General features: G+C 45.9%; 1 protein-coding gene across 1 annotated transcript in view; it reads right to left on the bottom strand.

Annotated features, from left to right (window-relative positions):
- TOPAZ1 (testis and ovary specific TOPAZ 1) overlaps positions 1–14,955 on the bottom strand; it is a 1,339,900-nt gene that overhangs the window by 498,090 nt on the left and 826,855 nt on the right. The window contains exon 10 of the mRNA XM_069211977.1: positions 10,092–10,243. Within this exon, the coding sequence (XP_069068078.1) occupies positions 10,092–10,243 (152 nt within the window). The remainder of the gene's footprint in view (positions 1–10,091; positions 10,244–14,955) is intronic.

The following is a 14,955-nucleotide window of genomic DNA, read 5'->3' as shown; positions in this document are numbered from 1 at the left end:
GGCTTTGTTGTATCCTCGATGGTGTGGGCAGGGGTCTGACTGAGATCCTGAGTGGATAGAGTTCATGATATTGCGTGTCTCTGTGTCGCTCACGTTGGTCCAGGAGGTCAGGTGATTTGCATAGGTGGAGTGTTCGGGGGTGGGGTCTGGTGAGGGAGTGGTGGCAAAACTGTTGTGGATGTCGATCTTCCGGTAAAGAAGGTGGACAGTGCGTTGCAGAGTTCTTGGGATGGAGGGATGTCGTTGACGTTGGCACTGGGGTTGGAGAGTTCTTTCACGATGCTGAAGAGCTCTTTGCTGTTGTGTGCGTTGTTGTCCAGGCGGTCTTTGAAGTGGGATCGTTTGGCTTGTCTGATGAGTTGGTGGTGCTTGCAGGTGGCGTCCTTGTGGGCTGTGAGGCTGTCAGGTGTGCGTTTGAGGAGCCATTCCTTTTTTAGCTTCTGGCAGTCGCGTTTGGAATTTAGCAGCTCGTCGGTGAACCAGGTGGATTTTCTTCTGGCTTGGTTGTCAGTGGGTTTTTTGAGTGGCGCGAGGGTGTTGGCGCAGTCGTTGATCCACAGGGTGAGGTTGTTGGTGGCGGTGTCTGGGTCGGTGGAGTCGGGGTGGGTTATGGACGAGGGCGTTGGTAAGCTGGTCTTCCGTAACTTTGTTCCAGCATTGGCGGGGTGGTTGTTGGGTGCGATGGTGCTCGGTATGTTTTTTGTAGGTGAAGTGGATGCAGTGGTGGTCGGTCCAGTGGAGTACGGTGGTATGGTTGAAGGTGATGTGGGTGCTTGAGGAGAAGATGGGATCAAGCGTGTGGGCGGCGATGTGGGTTGGTGTGTTGACGAGTTGTCTGAGGCCGTGGTTGGCGAGGTTGTCGATCAGAGTGGTGGAGTTGGTGTTGTTGTTGTTCTCCAGGTGGAAATTTAGGTCTCCGAGGAGGATGTAATCCGTTGAGGTGAGTGCGTGGGTGCTGATGAGGTCGGCGAGGGATTCGCTGAAAGGTGCTCATGGTCCGGGGGGTCTGTAGATGAGCGTTCCTCCCAGAGTGGTGTTGGGAGCGGAAGTGTAGGTGTTCGGCGGTCTTAAGGGAGTCGTCGGTGTGAGTGTCAACTTTGAGGGAGGATTTGTGGGCGATGGCTATGCCTCCTCCGGTTCCGTTGTTGCGGTCCCTACGGATGATCTTGTAGCCGTCCGGGACGGCTATTGCGACGTCGGGAGCCGAGGAGTCGTTCCACCAGGTTTCGGTCAGGAAGGCTACGTCTGGGGCGGTGGAGTCGAGCAGGTCCCAGAGCTCGATGGTGTGCTTGCGTGCGGAGCGGGCGTTGAGAAGTATGCAGTGGAGGTGGTTTGTTCCGGTCTTTACAGGTTTCCTTGTTCTGTCGCAGGTGAATTTGCAGGGGCGGCATGCAAAGGGTCCGTGGGTGGTCCTAGGTGATGACTGGGAGCAAGCTGTGGTGCGGCCGGGGTTGAGTTGGTCAGCCGTGTAGCGGCGTCTGGAGGTGCAGGGGTCTCGTGGACCGGGGGGCGTGGGGGGAGATGACGCTGGGCGCGGCCCAGGCGCGGCCGGGCGCAGACGGGCTTGCCTTTGGCGTGCCGCGACTGCCATAAGAGGAGGGCAGGGTGGGAGTGGCAGCTGGGAGGGTTCGTCCAATGAGTGGGCTGGGGGGGTGGGGCCGCAGGGGACGCAGCGGCGGGAAAGAGGGAAGCAAAAGACGGTGAGAGAACGAGGGGAGAGGCGGGAGGGGCCGCAGGGGACGCAGCAGCGGGAAAAAGGGGGAAGAAAAAGATGGTGAGAGAACGAGGGGGGAGGCGGGAGGGGCCGCAGCAGCGGGAAAAAGAGGGAAGCAAAAGACAGTGAGAGAACGAGGGGGGAGGCGGGAGGGGCCGCAGCAGCGGGAAAAAGAGGGAAGCAAAAGACAGTGAGAGAACGAGGGGGTAGGCGGGAGGGGCCGCAGGGGACGCAGCGGCTGGAAAAAGGGAAGCAAGAGTGAACGGCAAAGAGGGTGGTGGCGCGGAGGGCAAAAGCGGGGAGAGACCTACCTGCAAGCAGGGTCAAAGGTTGGTCACCTTAGAGGTGCCCCCTGCAAAAGCTAACCTAACTGGCATAGTTGCTGACTGGTTCCATCCAGCCTGCCACTCCAGACGACCAATATACAAATCTGGGGGGAGAGCCATGGTTCTCTGGTTTGTAAGACAATGCTCTTCCTGGTGGAGGAGCTAACTACTCCTTCCTCAAGAATCTGCAACACCCTGGTGGTGAGCTTCAAAGGGCTACAGCCCCTGAAACTCGAACCTCCAGGCCTGCTGCTAGCAGCAGAGGGCTTCCCCCCTTGCAAAACTCCACTTTGGGCAGGAGCAAAGGTGGGAAACCAGATAAAGTGTAGGAGGAGATGCCTCACTAAGCATGCGCCAGCCCTAAGGACTTGCTTGCGAAGTGGATCCCCTCTATCATTTTTCTCCATCTTGGAATTGAGGAAAGTAGCCAACCAGGCTTAGGGAAGTGACCCTTCCCACAAGAAGAGGGTACTGTGGTGGGTGTAGCCACCCAAGGGTAAGTGCCGCATTGGACACTACCAAGTTCCCCCTAAAACGCCCACTGAAGTCATTATTTAGTGGGCTCCCCTAGAGCAGGAATTCAGATTGAACAGGAAGAAAGACGACAGCACCAAAGAACCCACCAGGATGAGAACCGAGGACCTGCTGCACCAGAAGAGGCTCCAAGACCAGTGCCTGCTGCTCCAGAGTCCCAACAATCGTCGCTGCGGAGGAGCTGACCATTGGACCGACCTCAAAAGCCCCAGAAGACCTCCAGGCTTCGCAAATAGCCTAAATCTCCCTCCTGAGGGGAGGCACCACTTAAGAAAAGCAAGAAACCTGCAAAGGACCAACAAACCAGTGAAGGTCACTTCACTGAATTGCCAATATCTCTGCAACCGGAAGTCACAGCCGGACCCGACAACACACCGACGACCACCCGGAAGTACCCCAAATCTGTGCCAAGTATGGTGGCATTGCGCCCTCTAGTGGTCAAGATACAGCAATACCCCGGGTACTAGTCAGCTGACGTTGGACAAGTAGAAAATCAGCTACCCCAGAGCTGAAAAATAATCAGGAGGAAGGCCCAGTCAATGGACTTCAGGAACACCCTGACCAGAGTCCCCGTTGTCCTGTAAGCCGCCTTCAAAGAGACTCCCCTCCAGTGGACTCCGCTGCACACAGCATCCAAGACCTCCAGAATGCCCTGCACCAGGCTGCTCTGGGCCTTGTATCGCGGGATCTGCTGTGTGCCCCGAGTCCCCTACCCCTTGCGACCTCAAAAGCCCAGGAGGATCCCCAAGCACCAACTTTAAATCTGCAAACCAGCTCCTTTTCCAAGTGGCCCATCTAGGTGGCCCTGTGCCAATAACCTCTCCAACGCTGCTCCCGCTGAAACCAGGAGCTGCCCGAGACTCTCCAGCTGGCACAAGGTGCCCACCGACCGCTTTGATCATCCTGCAAATGAAGAGACTGGTAACTCATTGATGCAATTTTTTATGCATTTTTAAAAGTGACTGCCTATTGATTCCAATGGTGCATATTTACGCACAGAAAGACTAACTTTGCTAAAACTTTAAAAAGTCAAAACGAGAAAAGTACTTAATGTAGTCTAAAGATTCTGGTCTTAGATTTTATATAAAAGTCGGAAGTATTTTTATAAATTCTGGTCTCGAGTTATTCATTGAGTGTATGTGGCGCATGACTGGATTTGGGAGTACAGCAAATACTTAGCACATCTCGATTAGCATAACTGCTCGACCAGCTACCTTAACAATTGGATCATTAGGTGGTCTAATTTTTATTTCTGGAAACCAATGTGTGGTTGCCTGAACCCTCTGCATAGTGTGCTTGGTATTGCACACTGCATTGAGGGCCAGCCTCCAACACTGGGTGGGAATGGATGCAGCTGGCAGCCTCTACCATAGCCATAGAACAGGAAAAAGGCACAATGGCGATGGATGGAAATGGAGAGGCCCCACAACCAGATAGTGGCCATGCTGTCCTTAAAGCACTCCAGCATGGAATCTGCCTTACTGGTGAAGATGCAGGCGGTATGGAAGGTGATGTCCATAAGCGATGCCTGGTCGTTACCAGAAAAGCCAGTAGATCTCAGCCAGGCATGGTGTCTGACAGCCAGTGACTATGCAATAGCTCTTCCTAACGAGTCAGTAGTATCCATTTTGCAGCAAATGGTGACCTCTGCTAAGTCCCTTCCATCAACAGTAGCCTTAGGGCCAGGATGGCTTAGGCCTCCTCACGTACATGGGTAGTACTTACACAATCAAATCTTAAACTGGGTGGAAACATTGCCCTAAGAGGCACATGGTGTTCCCAGGCCGTACTGCACGCCTGGTGGGTGAGAACATCCACTTGTCAAAGGTATCCAGCCTCTTGGATTCCCCATCCGGTGATGTGTTATAGAACACGCCAGGGTTGACTTTGGAGGTGACATGCTCTCCGGAGTGGGGTACTCTCCTGCACACAGGAGCCCCTCTGCAGGGCTTGGTCCTTGTCCCCTGCAGGACAACTGTGAGGGCTTTGTTAAAAGGGAGAAGAGGTTCTGTGGGGACGACTCCTGGCTGAAGTACCTCTGTAAAACTATTCATTTTGACTGCAACTGATACAATAGAGCTACACCTCCTCCTTAGAGGGATGAAGCCAAGCATAGAACACCGGCAGAGTGATAACTGGTCGACGTGGAACAGTGTCACAACTTTTGTAAGAAAGGATACCCTACTTCGCAGAACTAGCTTGTCAGTAAAGAATGTGGTCTATGGAGGGTGAACACAAAGCCTGAAGCACACTCACAAGCCATGCTGAATGGAATTTCAACTAGGAACACAGTTTTGATGGCGAGAAGATGTAAACGACAACGGTGGAACAGCTGAAATGGAGTATACATCAGATACGCAGGGCCAGGAATTGAGGTCCCATCGGGGCACCACTAACAGGAGGAGAAAACATATTTTGCAGCCCTTTAAAAAAACGCATCACAACTGGCGATTTTAAATTCCGAGGGCTGATCAAGTAAGAAGGCCAAAAGATAATCTTTAACTGCGCCCAGAGAAAGCTCTTGCTAGGAAAGACCCAGAACAAATAATAAGACATCAGATAGTTTGGCCTGGAGGGGGTCAACCTAACGCCACACCAAGCAGCAAATGTCTCCCAATGACAGTCATATCTAGTTTATAAGGAGGAATGTCTGGCTGCAAGATGAAATCAATGACCTCTGCAGGAAGGTTGAAAGTTTTCAGCTGTCATCACTAAATCTCCACGTATGAAGGCGGAGACTGAGGAGGCCAAGGTGAACAATCCAATCATTCTGTTGGGACAGCAAAGCCTCCCGGAGGGGCAACCTCATTGGAGGACAGTTACTCAAGCATAGGAGTTCTTGATACCATCCACTTGGTGCCGAATCCAGAGCCACAATGATGACTTGGACGCGGTCTGTCTTGATCTTTTTGAGAACTTAGGGCAGGCGTGATATCAGCAGAAAAGCATTCCGAGTCCTGATTTCTGCTCAAGGTGAAATGTGCCTCCAAGCAAGACACACCTTAAACTCTCCAACGAGCAGAAGTGCTGACACTGCCTGTTCCACTAGTTGTAGGTATCTCAAGTAACTATAGCTTGTGACCTAAAGTAACTGTAAATCATGCCCTTGCCATACACTGCTAATTACCTTACATATTACATCACTTATGACATGTTCTATGGCATCACTGGTAACATCACTGCAACATGTGAAATTACATTGATGATGACACTGTGCATAGCAGTGGCGTGAGTTACAGTTATTTTAGGGCACAGGCTACAGCTATATGAGAACTATAAATGATGAATCTGAGTGGCTTTGTTATTTTGAAACATGGTTTTAACTGATATTTCCAACTAACTTTAACACCTATTGAAACCTTTGTTTTTATCAGAGAATTTTTAAAGCAAACTATTACAATTCCTAACTATTACATCACTTTAACCTTTGTTTTTTCAATGAAAATATATTTCAACTATATATACAGGGAGTGCAGAATTATTAGGCAAATGAGTATTTTGACCACATCATCCTCTTTATGCATGTTGTCTTACTCCAAGCTGTATAGGCTCGAAAGCCTACTACCAATTAAGCATATTAGGTGATGTGCATCTCTGTAATGAGAAGGGGTGTGGTCTAATGACATCAACACCCTATATCAGGTGTGCATAATTATTAGGCAACTTCCTTTCCTTTGGCAAAATGGGTCAAAAGAAGGACTTGACAGGCTCAGAAAAGTCAAAAATAGTGAGATATCTTGCAGAGGGATGCAGCGCTCTTAAAATTGCAAAGCTTCTGAAGCGTGATCATCGAACAATCAAGGGTTTCATTCAAAATAGTCAACAGGGTCGCAAGAAGCGTGTGGAAAAACCAAGGCGCAAAATAACTGCCCATGAACTGAGAAAAGTCAAGCGTGCAGCTGCCACGATGCCACTTGCCACCAGTTTGGCCATATTTCAGAGCTGCAACATCACTGGAGTGCCCAAAAGCACAAGGTGTGCAATGCTCAGAGACATGGCCAAGGTAAGAAAGGCTGAAAGACGACCACCACTGAACAAGACACACAAGCTGAAACGTCAAGACTGGGCCAAGAAATATCTCAAGACTGATTTTTCTAAGGTTTTATGGACTGATGAAATGAGAGTGAGTCTTGATGGGCCAGATGGATGGGCCCGTGGCTGGATTGGTAAAGGGCAGAGAGCTCCAGTCCGACTCAGACGCCAGCAAGGTGGAGGTGGAGTACTGGTTTGGGCTGGTATCATCAAAGATGAGCTTGTGGGGCCTTTTCGGGTTGAGGATGGAGTCAAGCTCAACTCCCAGTCCTACTGCCAGTTCCTGGAAGACACCTTCTTCAAGCAGTGGTACAGGAAGAAGTCTGCATCCTTCAAGAAAAACATGATTTTCATGCAGGACAGTGCTCCATCACACACGTCCAAGTACTCCACAGCGTGGCTGGCAAGAAAGGGTATAAAAGAAGGAAATCTAATGACATGGCCTCCTTGTTCACCTGATCTGAACCCCATTGAGAACCTGTGGTCCATCATCAAATGTGAGATTTACAAGGAGGGAAAACAGTACACCTCTCTGAACAGTGTCTGGGAGGCTGTGGTTGCTGCTGCACGCAATGTTGATGGTGAACAGATCAAAACACTGACAGAATCCATGGATGGCAGGCTTTTGAGTGTCCTTGCAAAGAAAGGTGGCTATATTGGTCACTGATTTGTTTTTGTTTTGTTTTTGAATGTCAGAAATGTATATTTGTGAATGTTGAGATGTTATATTGGTTTCACTGGTAATAATAAATAATTGAAATGGGTATATATATTTTTTTGTTAAGTTGCCTAATAATTATGCACAGTAATAGTCACCTGCACACACAGATATCCCCCTAACATAGCTAAAACTAAAAACAAACTAAAAACTACTTCCAAAAATATTCAGCTTTGATATTAATGAGTTTTTTGGGTTCATTGAGAACATGGTTGTTGTTCAATAATAAAATTAATCCTCAAAAATACAACTTGCCTAATAATTCTGCACTCCCTGTAGAAACATATATGAGAGTGTGTATGTGCGTATGTTGTTGTGGAAAGCTGGGCGGAGGAAGGAGTGGTGGCTGTTGGAATTAATACTGACCACTTTTATCCAATCATGAACTAAAGGTAAACCTGATATACATATATTGAAGTATTTAATTTCTCATATAACGTCTTGTGACGTAAGTTATATCCCTCCACCCATTAATTGTTATGTTATGAATATTTGTAAAGTGTGAACAGCTACCCACTAGTAGTGTTCTGGCATAAAAAGTTTTAAAAAAAGCACACAGGTTCCTGAGACCGAACCAAAGTATAAATTAAATATATATAGAAACATATATGAGTGTGTATGTTGTTGTGGAAAGTAGGGGGGGGTCCCTGGGGTTGCTGTTGGAATTAATACTGACCACTTTTATCCGAGAAGTAAAGGCAAGACCGATTACAACAATCATGAAGTAAAGGTAAACCTGATATACGTATATTGAAGTATCAATTTCTTATATAAAGTCTTGTGACATAAGTTATATCCCTCCACCCATTAATTGTTATGTTTTGAATATTTGTAAAGTGTGAACAGCAACCTACTAGTAGTGTTCTGGCGTGAAAAATAATAAAAAGCAGAGATGTTCTTGAGACAGAACCAAAGTCTACATTAAATTTCTCAATAGTCACGTTTTCAGTTTTTTATTTGTTTTTTTGTAAACAGCAAATTGGTTGTTTGGAGAACAGCCAGAGGAAGTTTATTTTTGCAGCCAGAAAAGGAAAGGAACAGCCATCTGTTCTGGAATGAGCTATGTGAGTGACACTAGCCAGGTGGAGCCTGGGTCATCGTAGACTGCAGGTAGGGAGACAGAAATACAGCTTTTAGTTAAGGTCCAGATTGTGTAGAGCTTTATATGCACAGCAGAGGGTCTTAAATAAAGATGGGGGAGGGGTAATGGGAAGCATATACAGGTTGAAAAACTTGGGGCTTAACAAAGACCCTTGAGGGAACCCACAGATCAACTTAGATAGAGTAGACTGGTATGGAGGCAGGTACATGGATTTCAACTGGCCAGAGAGAAATTCACAGAAATCTAAAGTTTGTAGGCAGACGCCCTACCTTTGAAGATGGCTCCGTAAGATGGAATGAGACACCTTATGTCTGTATGCTGTGAAGAGGCCCTGTTAAAACAAGGCGGCAGAGCTGCCTTGATCCTAAATTATACAGATGTTACATGTGATAGGTAGGAGTTGCCCCTGTGCTATGAGAGGCACAGAGACAGAATGGAAAAGGATCACAGATGGTGTGCTTTTCTAGGTAGGTCAATAGTTCTGGATGAACTAATTTTTTCAGAGTTTGCCAGGAAAACAAAGGAGAGAGATCAGGCGATAATATATTAGGGTCTACAGAGGGCTTCATGAGTAAAGGGAACACCACTGCATTCTTCCCGGAATTAGGGACAAGAGCCCTAAATAGGTATTCTTTACAAAGAGAAATGAGAGCAGACCTAGGTATTTGAGCCCCAAATTGTAGATGTACTTGGAAAATTATTCTCAATGAGATCTAGATCCGACTGTGGGGATATTCTTAGACACGCGTCCAGCTCCCCCAAAGTGAATTCAGTTAAAAAAACATTATAGCCTACTCACAAATTCTATCTAAATTCACAAATTCTGTGTAAGAAAAGGCAAATATTCTAGAGTAGGCAGCTGGTCAAAGCTAAAGTGGATATTGCTGATCTTGTCCACAACATAGTTTGAGGTAGAAAAACAGATTTATGAGTACCTTGGACAGCAGTGCAGCACACCTAGGGTCGGGTAAGACGGAAAAGCATTTGTGAGGAGTCAGACTTGGAGACATTTAGATTGCCGAAGAAAGGATTGCTGGTGCACTCTCATCAATCATAATGCTTACTCCATTTTTATAAACAGAATAAAGTAAACCTACAAACTATAATGATAGGCTTAAGGCAGCTAGCATTTACTCTGTCTTACACATATTAGAACAACACTAGTGGTTAATAGACCTATCTATTGGGTAGGAAAAGCTCACCCTACTCTGCCAAACATCTAACCACAACTCAAACATTATAAACTGGTACGGACAAAGAAGCAACTTTTCCATGTGGCAGTAATAGAAAAGAAGTTGCCATTGTAATATTCTGAGCCGCCTCACAAGACACCACTTTGTGAAATTCTTTAAGTGGCTCCTGTTTTATGCCTGCAACAGTCACATAATCACCACCCAAAAAGTTTACCTTACGCAGCCTATGAACTAATCTTAAAATAGGTCCAAAGAGCTAAGCAGAAACTACAAGCATTGTTTGAAATACATAAATATATACACACCATGTCCTACTTACATGAGCAGTTAGTCTTAGCATTACAAATAAAATTACTGCTCTTAATATATACAAAAAACACTCCATAACAAGCATATTAAAACAGACTTACAAACAGACATTACCTGGAATAATCAATCAACACACTCAAATTTGTCTTCAAGTTTTACTCACCAATATTTTCACATTTACACTGATGTTCATTGTGTGAAACACGTCTGGCAACATAAAATGCTTTAGCAAGGAAATAAGCAGCTCATCCAGTATGTGAGAGTCATAATGCACACCAGGCGAAAACTCTCGGTAGTAACTGGTAAACACTTCAACTGAAAAGTAGAAAATCTATTGCAGTCAGGCAAGACATTTTAATATGCACATAAAGACTGACACAAATTCATATAGAAAGTAGCAGCTTGTCCAATTGCATTAGAGCCATCTACTAGAACAAAATACAGCAGGCCATTACTTCTAAGTTCAGAAATCAGACCGGTTCAGGGGGAACCAGTCTAAAAGGAGGGGGTGTTAGAAAGGAGCAGGGACTGTCACTCAAAGAGCAAGCTACTTACCTTCTTTCAACTGGACACATGTATCACTCTAGTACAGCCCTACAAGGAAACATTTCTCCAAGCGCAAAACTCAATATTGAAGTGTTTGAAGTAAAGCAGTCACTGGTGTGTTAGGTTAGAAGGTACCGCTCAGTGGCTTTCTCAGCATTTCATGCATCCATCATAAAATGAAGAGGAGGGATAATCATACAGTATTAGCCAAAATGAAAATGTCACTTACCCAGTGTACATCTGTTCGTGGCATCAGTCGCTGGAGATTCACATGTTCTGCATAGCTCGCCATCTGGTGTTGGGTCGGAGTGTTACAAGTTGTTTTTCTTCGAAGAAGTCTTTCGAGTCACGGGACCGAGTGACTCCTCCTTCTGTCTCCATTGCGCATGGGCGTCGACTCCATCTTCGATTGTTTTCCCCGCAGAGGGTGAGGTAGGAGTTGTGTTGTAGTAATAGTGCCCATGCAATGGAGTGACTAAGTATGTACCCATTTAAGGTTAAAATAATATATATACAAATGTACAAAGTTGAAGCTAACTTCCAAACTGCTACAGGCTCCCGGGGAGGTGGGTGAGCACATGTGAATCTCCAGCGACTGATGCCACAAACAGATGTACACTGGGTAAGTGACATTTTCAGTTCGATGGCATCTGTCGCTGTAGATACATAGACTAGTAAGCAGTTATCTCCCCAAAAGCGGTGGCTCAGCCTGTAGGAATGGAAGTGGTTTGAAATAATGTTCTTAACACGGCTTGACCTACTGTGGCTTGCTGTGCGGATAACACGTCTACACAGTAGTGCTTGGTGAATGTGTGTGGCGTAGACCATGTGGCTGCCTTACATATTTCTTGCATTGGGATGTTTCCTAGAAAGGCCATGGTAGCACCTTTTTTTCTGGTTGAGTGTGCCCTTGGTGTAATGGGCAGTTGTCGTTTTGCTTTAAGGTAGCAGATTTGGATGCATTTAACTATCCATCTGGCTATACCTTGTTTTGATATTGGGTTTCCTGCATGAGGTTTTTGGAATGCAATAAATAGTTGTTTAGTCTTTTTGATGTTTTTTGTTCTGTCAATGTAGTACATTAATGCTCTTTTGACATCTAATGTATGTAGTGCCCTCTCAGCTACGGAATCTGGCTGTGGGAAGAACACTGGTAGTTCCACTGTTTGATTTAGGTGGAACGGTGAAATAACCTTTGGTAAAAATTTAGGATTAGTCCTTAGGACGACTATTTTTGTGTAGTTGTATAAAAGGTTCTTGTATTGTAAACGCTTGAATTTCGCTTACTCTTCTTAGAGATGTAATGGCGATGAGAAATGCAACCTTCCAGGTTAGGAACTGTATTTCGCAAGAGTGCATGGGTTCAAAAGGTGGACCCATGAGTCTTTTTAAGACAACATTCAAGTTCCATGAAGGAACAGGTGGTGTTCTTGGTGGTATAATTCTTTTAAGGCCTTCCATGAATGCTTTAATGACTGGTATCCTATATAGGGAAGTTGAATAGGTAGTCTGCAGATATTGCCGCAAGGTGTATTTTAATGGAAGAGAAGGCTAGGTTAGATTTTTGTAAGTGAAGCAAGTAACCCACTACGTCCTTTGGAGTTGCGTGTAAAGGTTGGATCTGATTATGATGGCAGTAGCAGACAAACCTCTTCCATTTACTTGCATAGCAGTGCCTAGTGGACGGCCTTCTGGCTTGCTTTATGACGTCCATACATTCTTGGGTAAGTTGTAAGTGTCCGAATTCTAGGATTTCAGGAGCCAGATTGCTAGATTCAGCGATGCTGGATCTGGATGTCTGATCTGTTGGTTGTGTTGTGTTAACAGATCCGGCCTGTTGGGCAATTTGATGTGGGGTACTACTGATAGGTCTAGCAGTGTTGTGTACCAGGGTTGCCTTGCCCAAGTTGGTGCTATTAAAATGAGTTTGAGTTTGTTTTGACTCAATTTGTTTACCAGATAAGGAAGGAGAGGGAGAGGAGGAAAAGCGTAGGCAAATATCCCTGACCAGTTCATCCATAGGGCATTGCCTTGGGACTGCCTGTGTGGGTATCTGGATGCGAAGTTTTGGCATTTTGCGTTCTCTCTTGTTGCAAACAAGTCTATTTGAGGTGTTCCCCAGAGTCTGAAGTAAGTGTTTAGAATTTGGGGGTGAATTTCCCATTCGTGGACCTGTTGGTGATCTCGAGAGAGATTGTCTGCAAGTTGATTCTGGATCCCTGGAATAAACTGCGCTATTAGGCGAATGTGGTTGTGAATTGCCCATCGCCATATCTTCTGTGCTAAAAGGCTCAACTGCGTTGAGTGTGTCCCCCCCTGTTTGTTTAGATAATACATTGTTGTCATGTTGTCTGTTTTGACAAGAATGTATTTGTGAGTTATAATTGGTTGGAAAGTCCTTAATGCTTGAAAAACTGCTAGCATTTCTAAGTGATTTATATGCAGTTTTGTTTGATGTACGTTCCATTGTCCTTGTATGCTGTGTTGATCGAGGTGTGCTCCCCACCCTGTCATGGAAGCATCTGTTGTTATTACGCATTGTGGCACTGGGTCTTGGAATGGCCGCCCTTTGTTTAAATTTATACTGTTCCACCATAGAAGCGAGAGGTAAGTTTGGCGGTCTATTAACACCAGATCTAGAAGGTGACCCTGTGCTTGTGACCATTGTGATGCTAGGCACTGTTGTAAGGGCCTCATGTGTAGTCTTGCGTTCGGGACAATGGCTATGCATGAAGACATCATGCCTAGGAGTTGTAAAATCATCTTTGCTTGTATTGTTTGTGTTGGATACATGCGTTGTATGATCTTGTTGAAATTTTGAATTCTTTGTGGATATGGAGTGGCTACTCCTTTTGTTGTGTCTATTATGGCTCCCAGGTATTGTTGTACTTTGCAAGGCAAAATGTTGGATTTTGCAAAGTTGACGGTGAACCCTAGTTTGTAAAGGGTTTGTATGATTTGATTTGTGTGTTGTAAGCACTTTGTTAGTGAATTGGTTTTGATTAGCCAGTCGTCTAGATACGGGAATACATGTATTTGCTGCCTTCTGATGTGTGCAGCCACTACTGCTAGACATTTTGTAAAGACTCTTGGTGCGGTTGTTAAACCAAAAGGTAATTCTTTGAATTGGTAATGTATTCCTTTGAATACGAACCGTAGGTATTTCCTGTGCGACGGATGTATTGGTATATGGAAATACGCGTCTTTGAGGTCTAAGGTTGTCACGTAGTCCTGTAGTTTTAGCAATGGTAACACTTCTTGTAGCGTGACCATGTGAAAGTGGTCTGATTTGATGTAGGTGTTTAGTATTCTGAGGTCTAGGATTGGTCTCAGTGTTTTGTCCTTTTTTGGTATTAAGAAGTGCAGTGAATAGACTCCTGTGTTTGTTTGTGTGTTTGGTACTAATTCGATTGCATTCTTTTGCAATAGTGCTTGAACTTCTATTTCCAGGAGTTCGGAATGTTGTTTTGATAAATTCTGTGCTTTTGGTGGTATGTGTGGAGGGAATTGTAGGAATTCTATGCAATAACCATGTTGGATAATTGCTAAGACCCAAGTGTCTGTAGTTATTTCCTCCCATGCTTTGTAATAATGACCTATTCTTCCCCCCACTGGTGTTGTGTGGAGGGGGTGAGTGACATCCGAGTCACTGCTTGGTTGTAGGGGTTTTTGGGCTTTGAAATTTTCCTCTATTCCTAGGGAATTGCCCTCCTCTGTATTGGCCCCGAAAGCCTCCCCTGTACTGTCCCTGGTAGCTGGACGGTGTTGCCTGCGAGGTGCTGGCTTGTGTGGCCTGACCCCGAAACCCCCCTCTAAAGGGTGTCTTGCGGAAGGTGCTGTAGGTTCCTCTGCTCTGCGGAGAGTAGAGTGCGCCCATGGCTTTAGCAGTGTCAGTGTCAGTGTCTTTTTTAAGTTTTTCGATTGCCGTGTCCACTTCTGGTCCGAACAGTTGTTTTTCGTTGAATGGCATATTGAGCACTGCCTGCTGTATCTCTGGTTTGAACCCAGACGTTCTTAGCCATGCGTGCCTTCTAATGGTCACAGATGTATTAATTGTTCTTGCAGCTGTGTCTGCTGCGTCCATAGAAGAACGTATCTGGTTATTTGATATGTTCTGCCCTTCCTCAACCACCTGCTTTGCCCTCTTTTGTAGTTCCTTGGGAAGATGCTCGATGAGGTGTTGCATCTCATCCCAATGGGCTCTGTCATAGCGCACAAGTAGTGCTTGAGAGTTAGCGATGCGCCACTGGTTTGCAGCTTGTACTGCGACTCTTTTCCCAGCTGCATCGAACTTGCGGCTCTCTTTATCTGGGGGTGGTGCATCCCCAGATGTGTGGGAGTTGGCTCTTTTCCGAGCTGCTCCTACTACGACGGAATCTGGTGGCAGCTGTGTGGTGATGAAAACAGGGTCTGTAGGAGGTGCTTTATACTTCTTTTCCACCCTTGGCGTTATTGCCCTACTTTTGACCGGCTCCTTGAAT

The sequence above is a fragment of the Pleurodeles waltl genome, chromosome 10 (assembly GCF_031143425.1).
Source record: "Pleurodeles waltl isolate 20211129_DDA chromosome 10, aPleWal1.hap1.20221129, whole genome shotgun sequence".
NCBI lineage: Eukaryota > Metazoa > Chordata > Amphibia > Caudata > Salamandridae > Pleurodeles > Pleurodeles waltl.
This window is presented reverse-complemented; position numbering and strand designations above follow the sequence as displayed.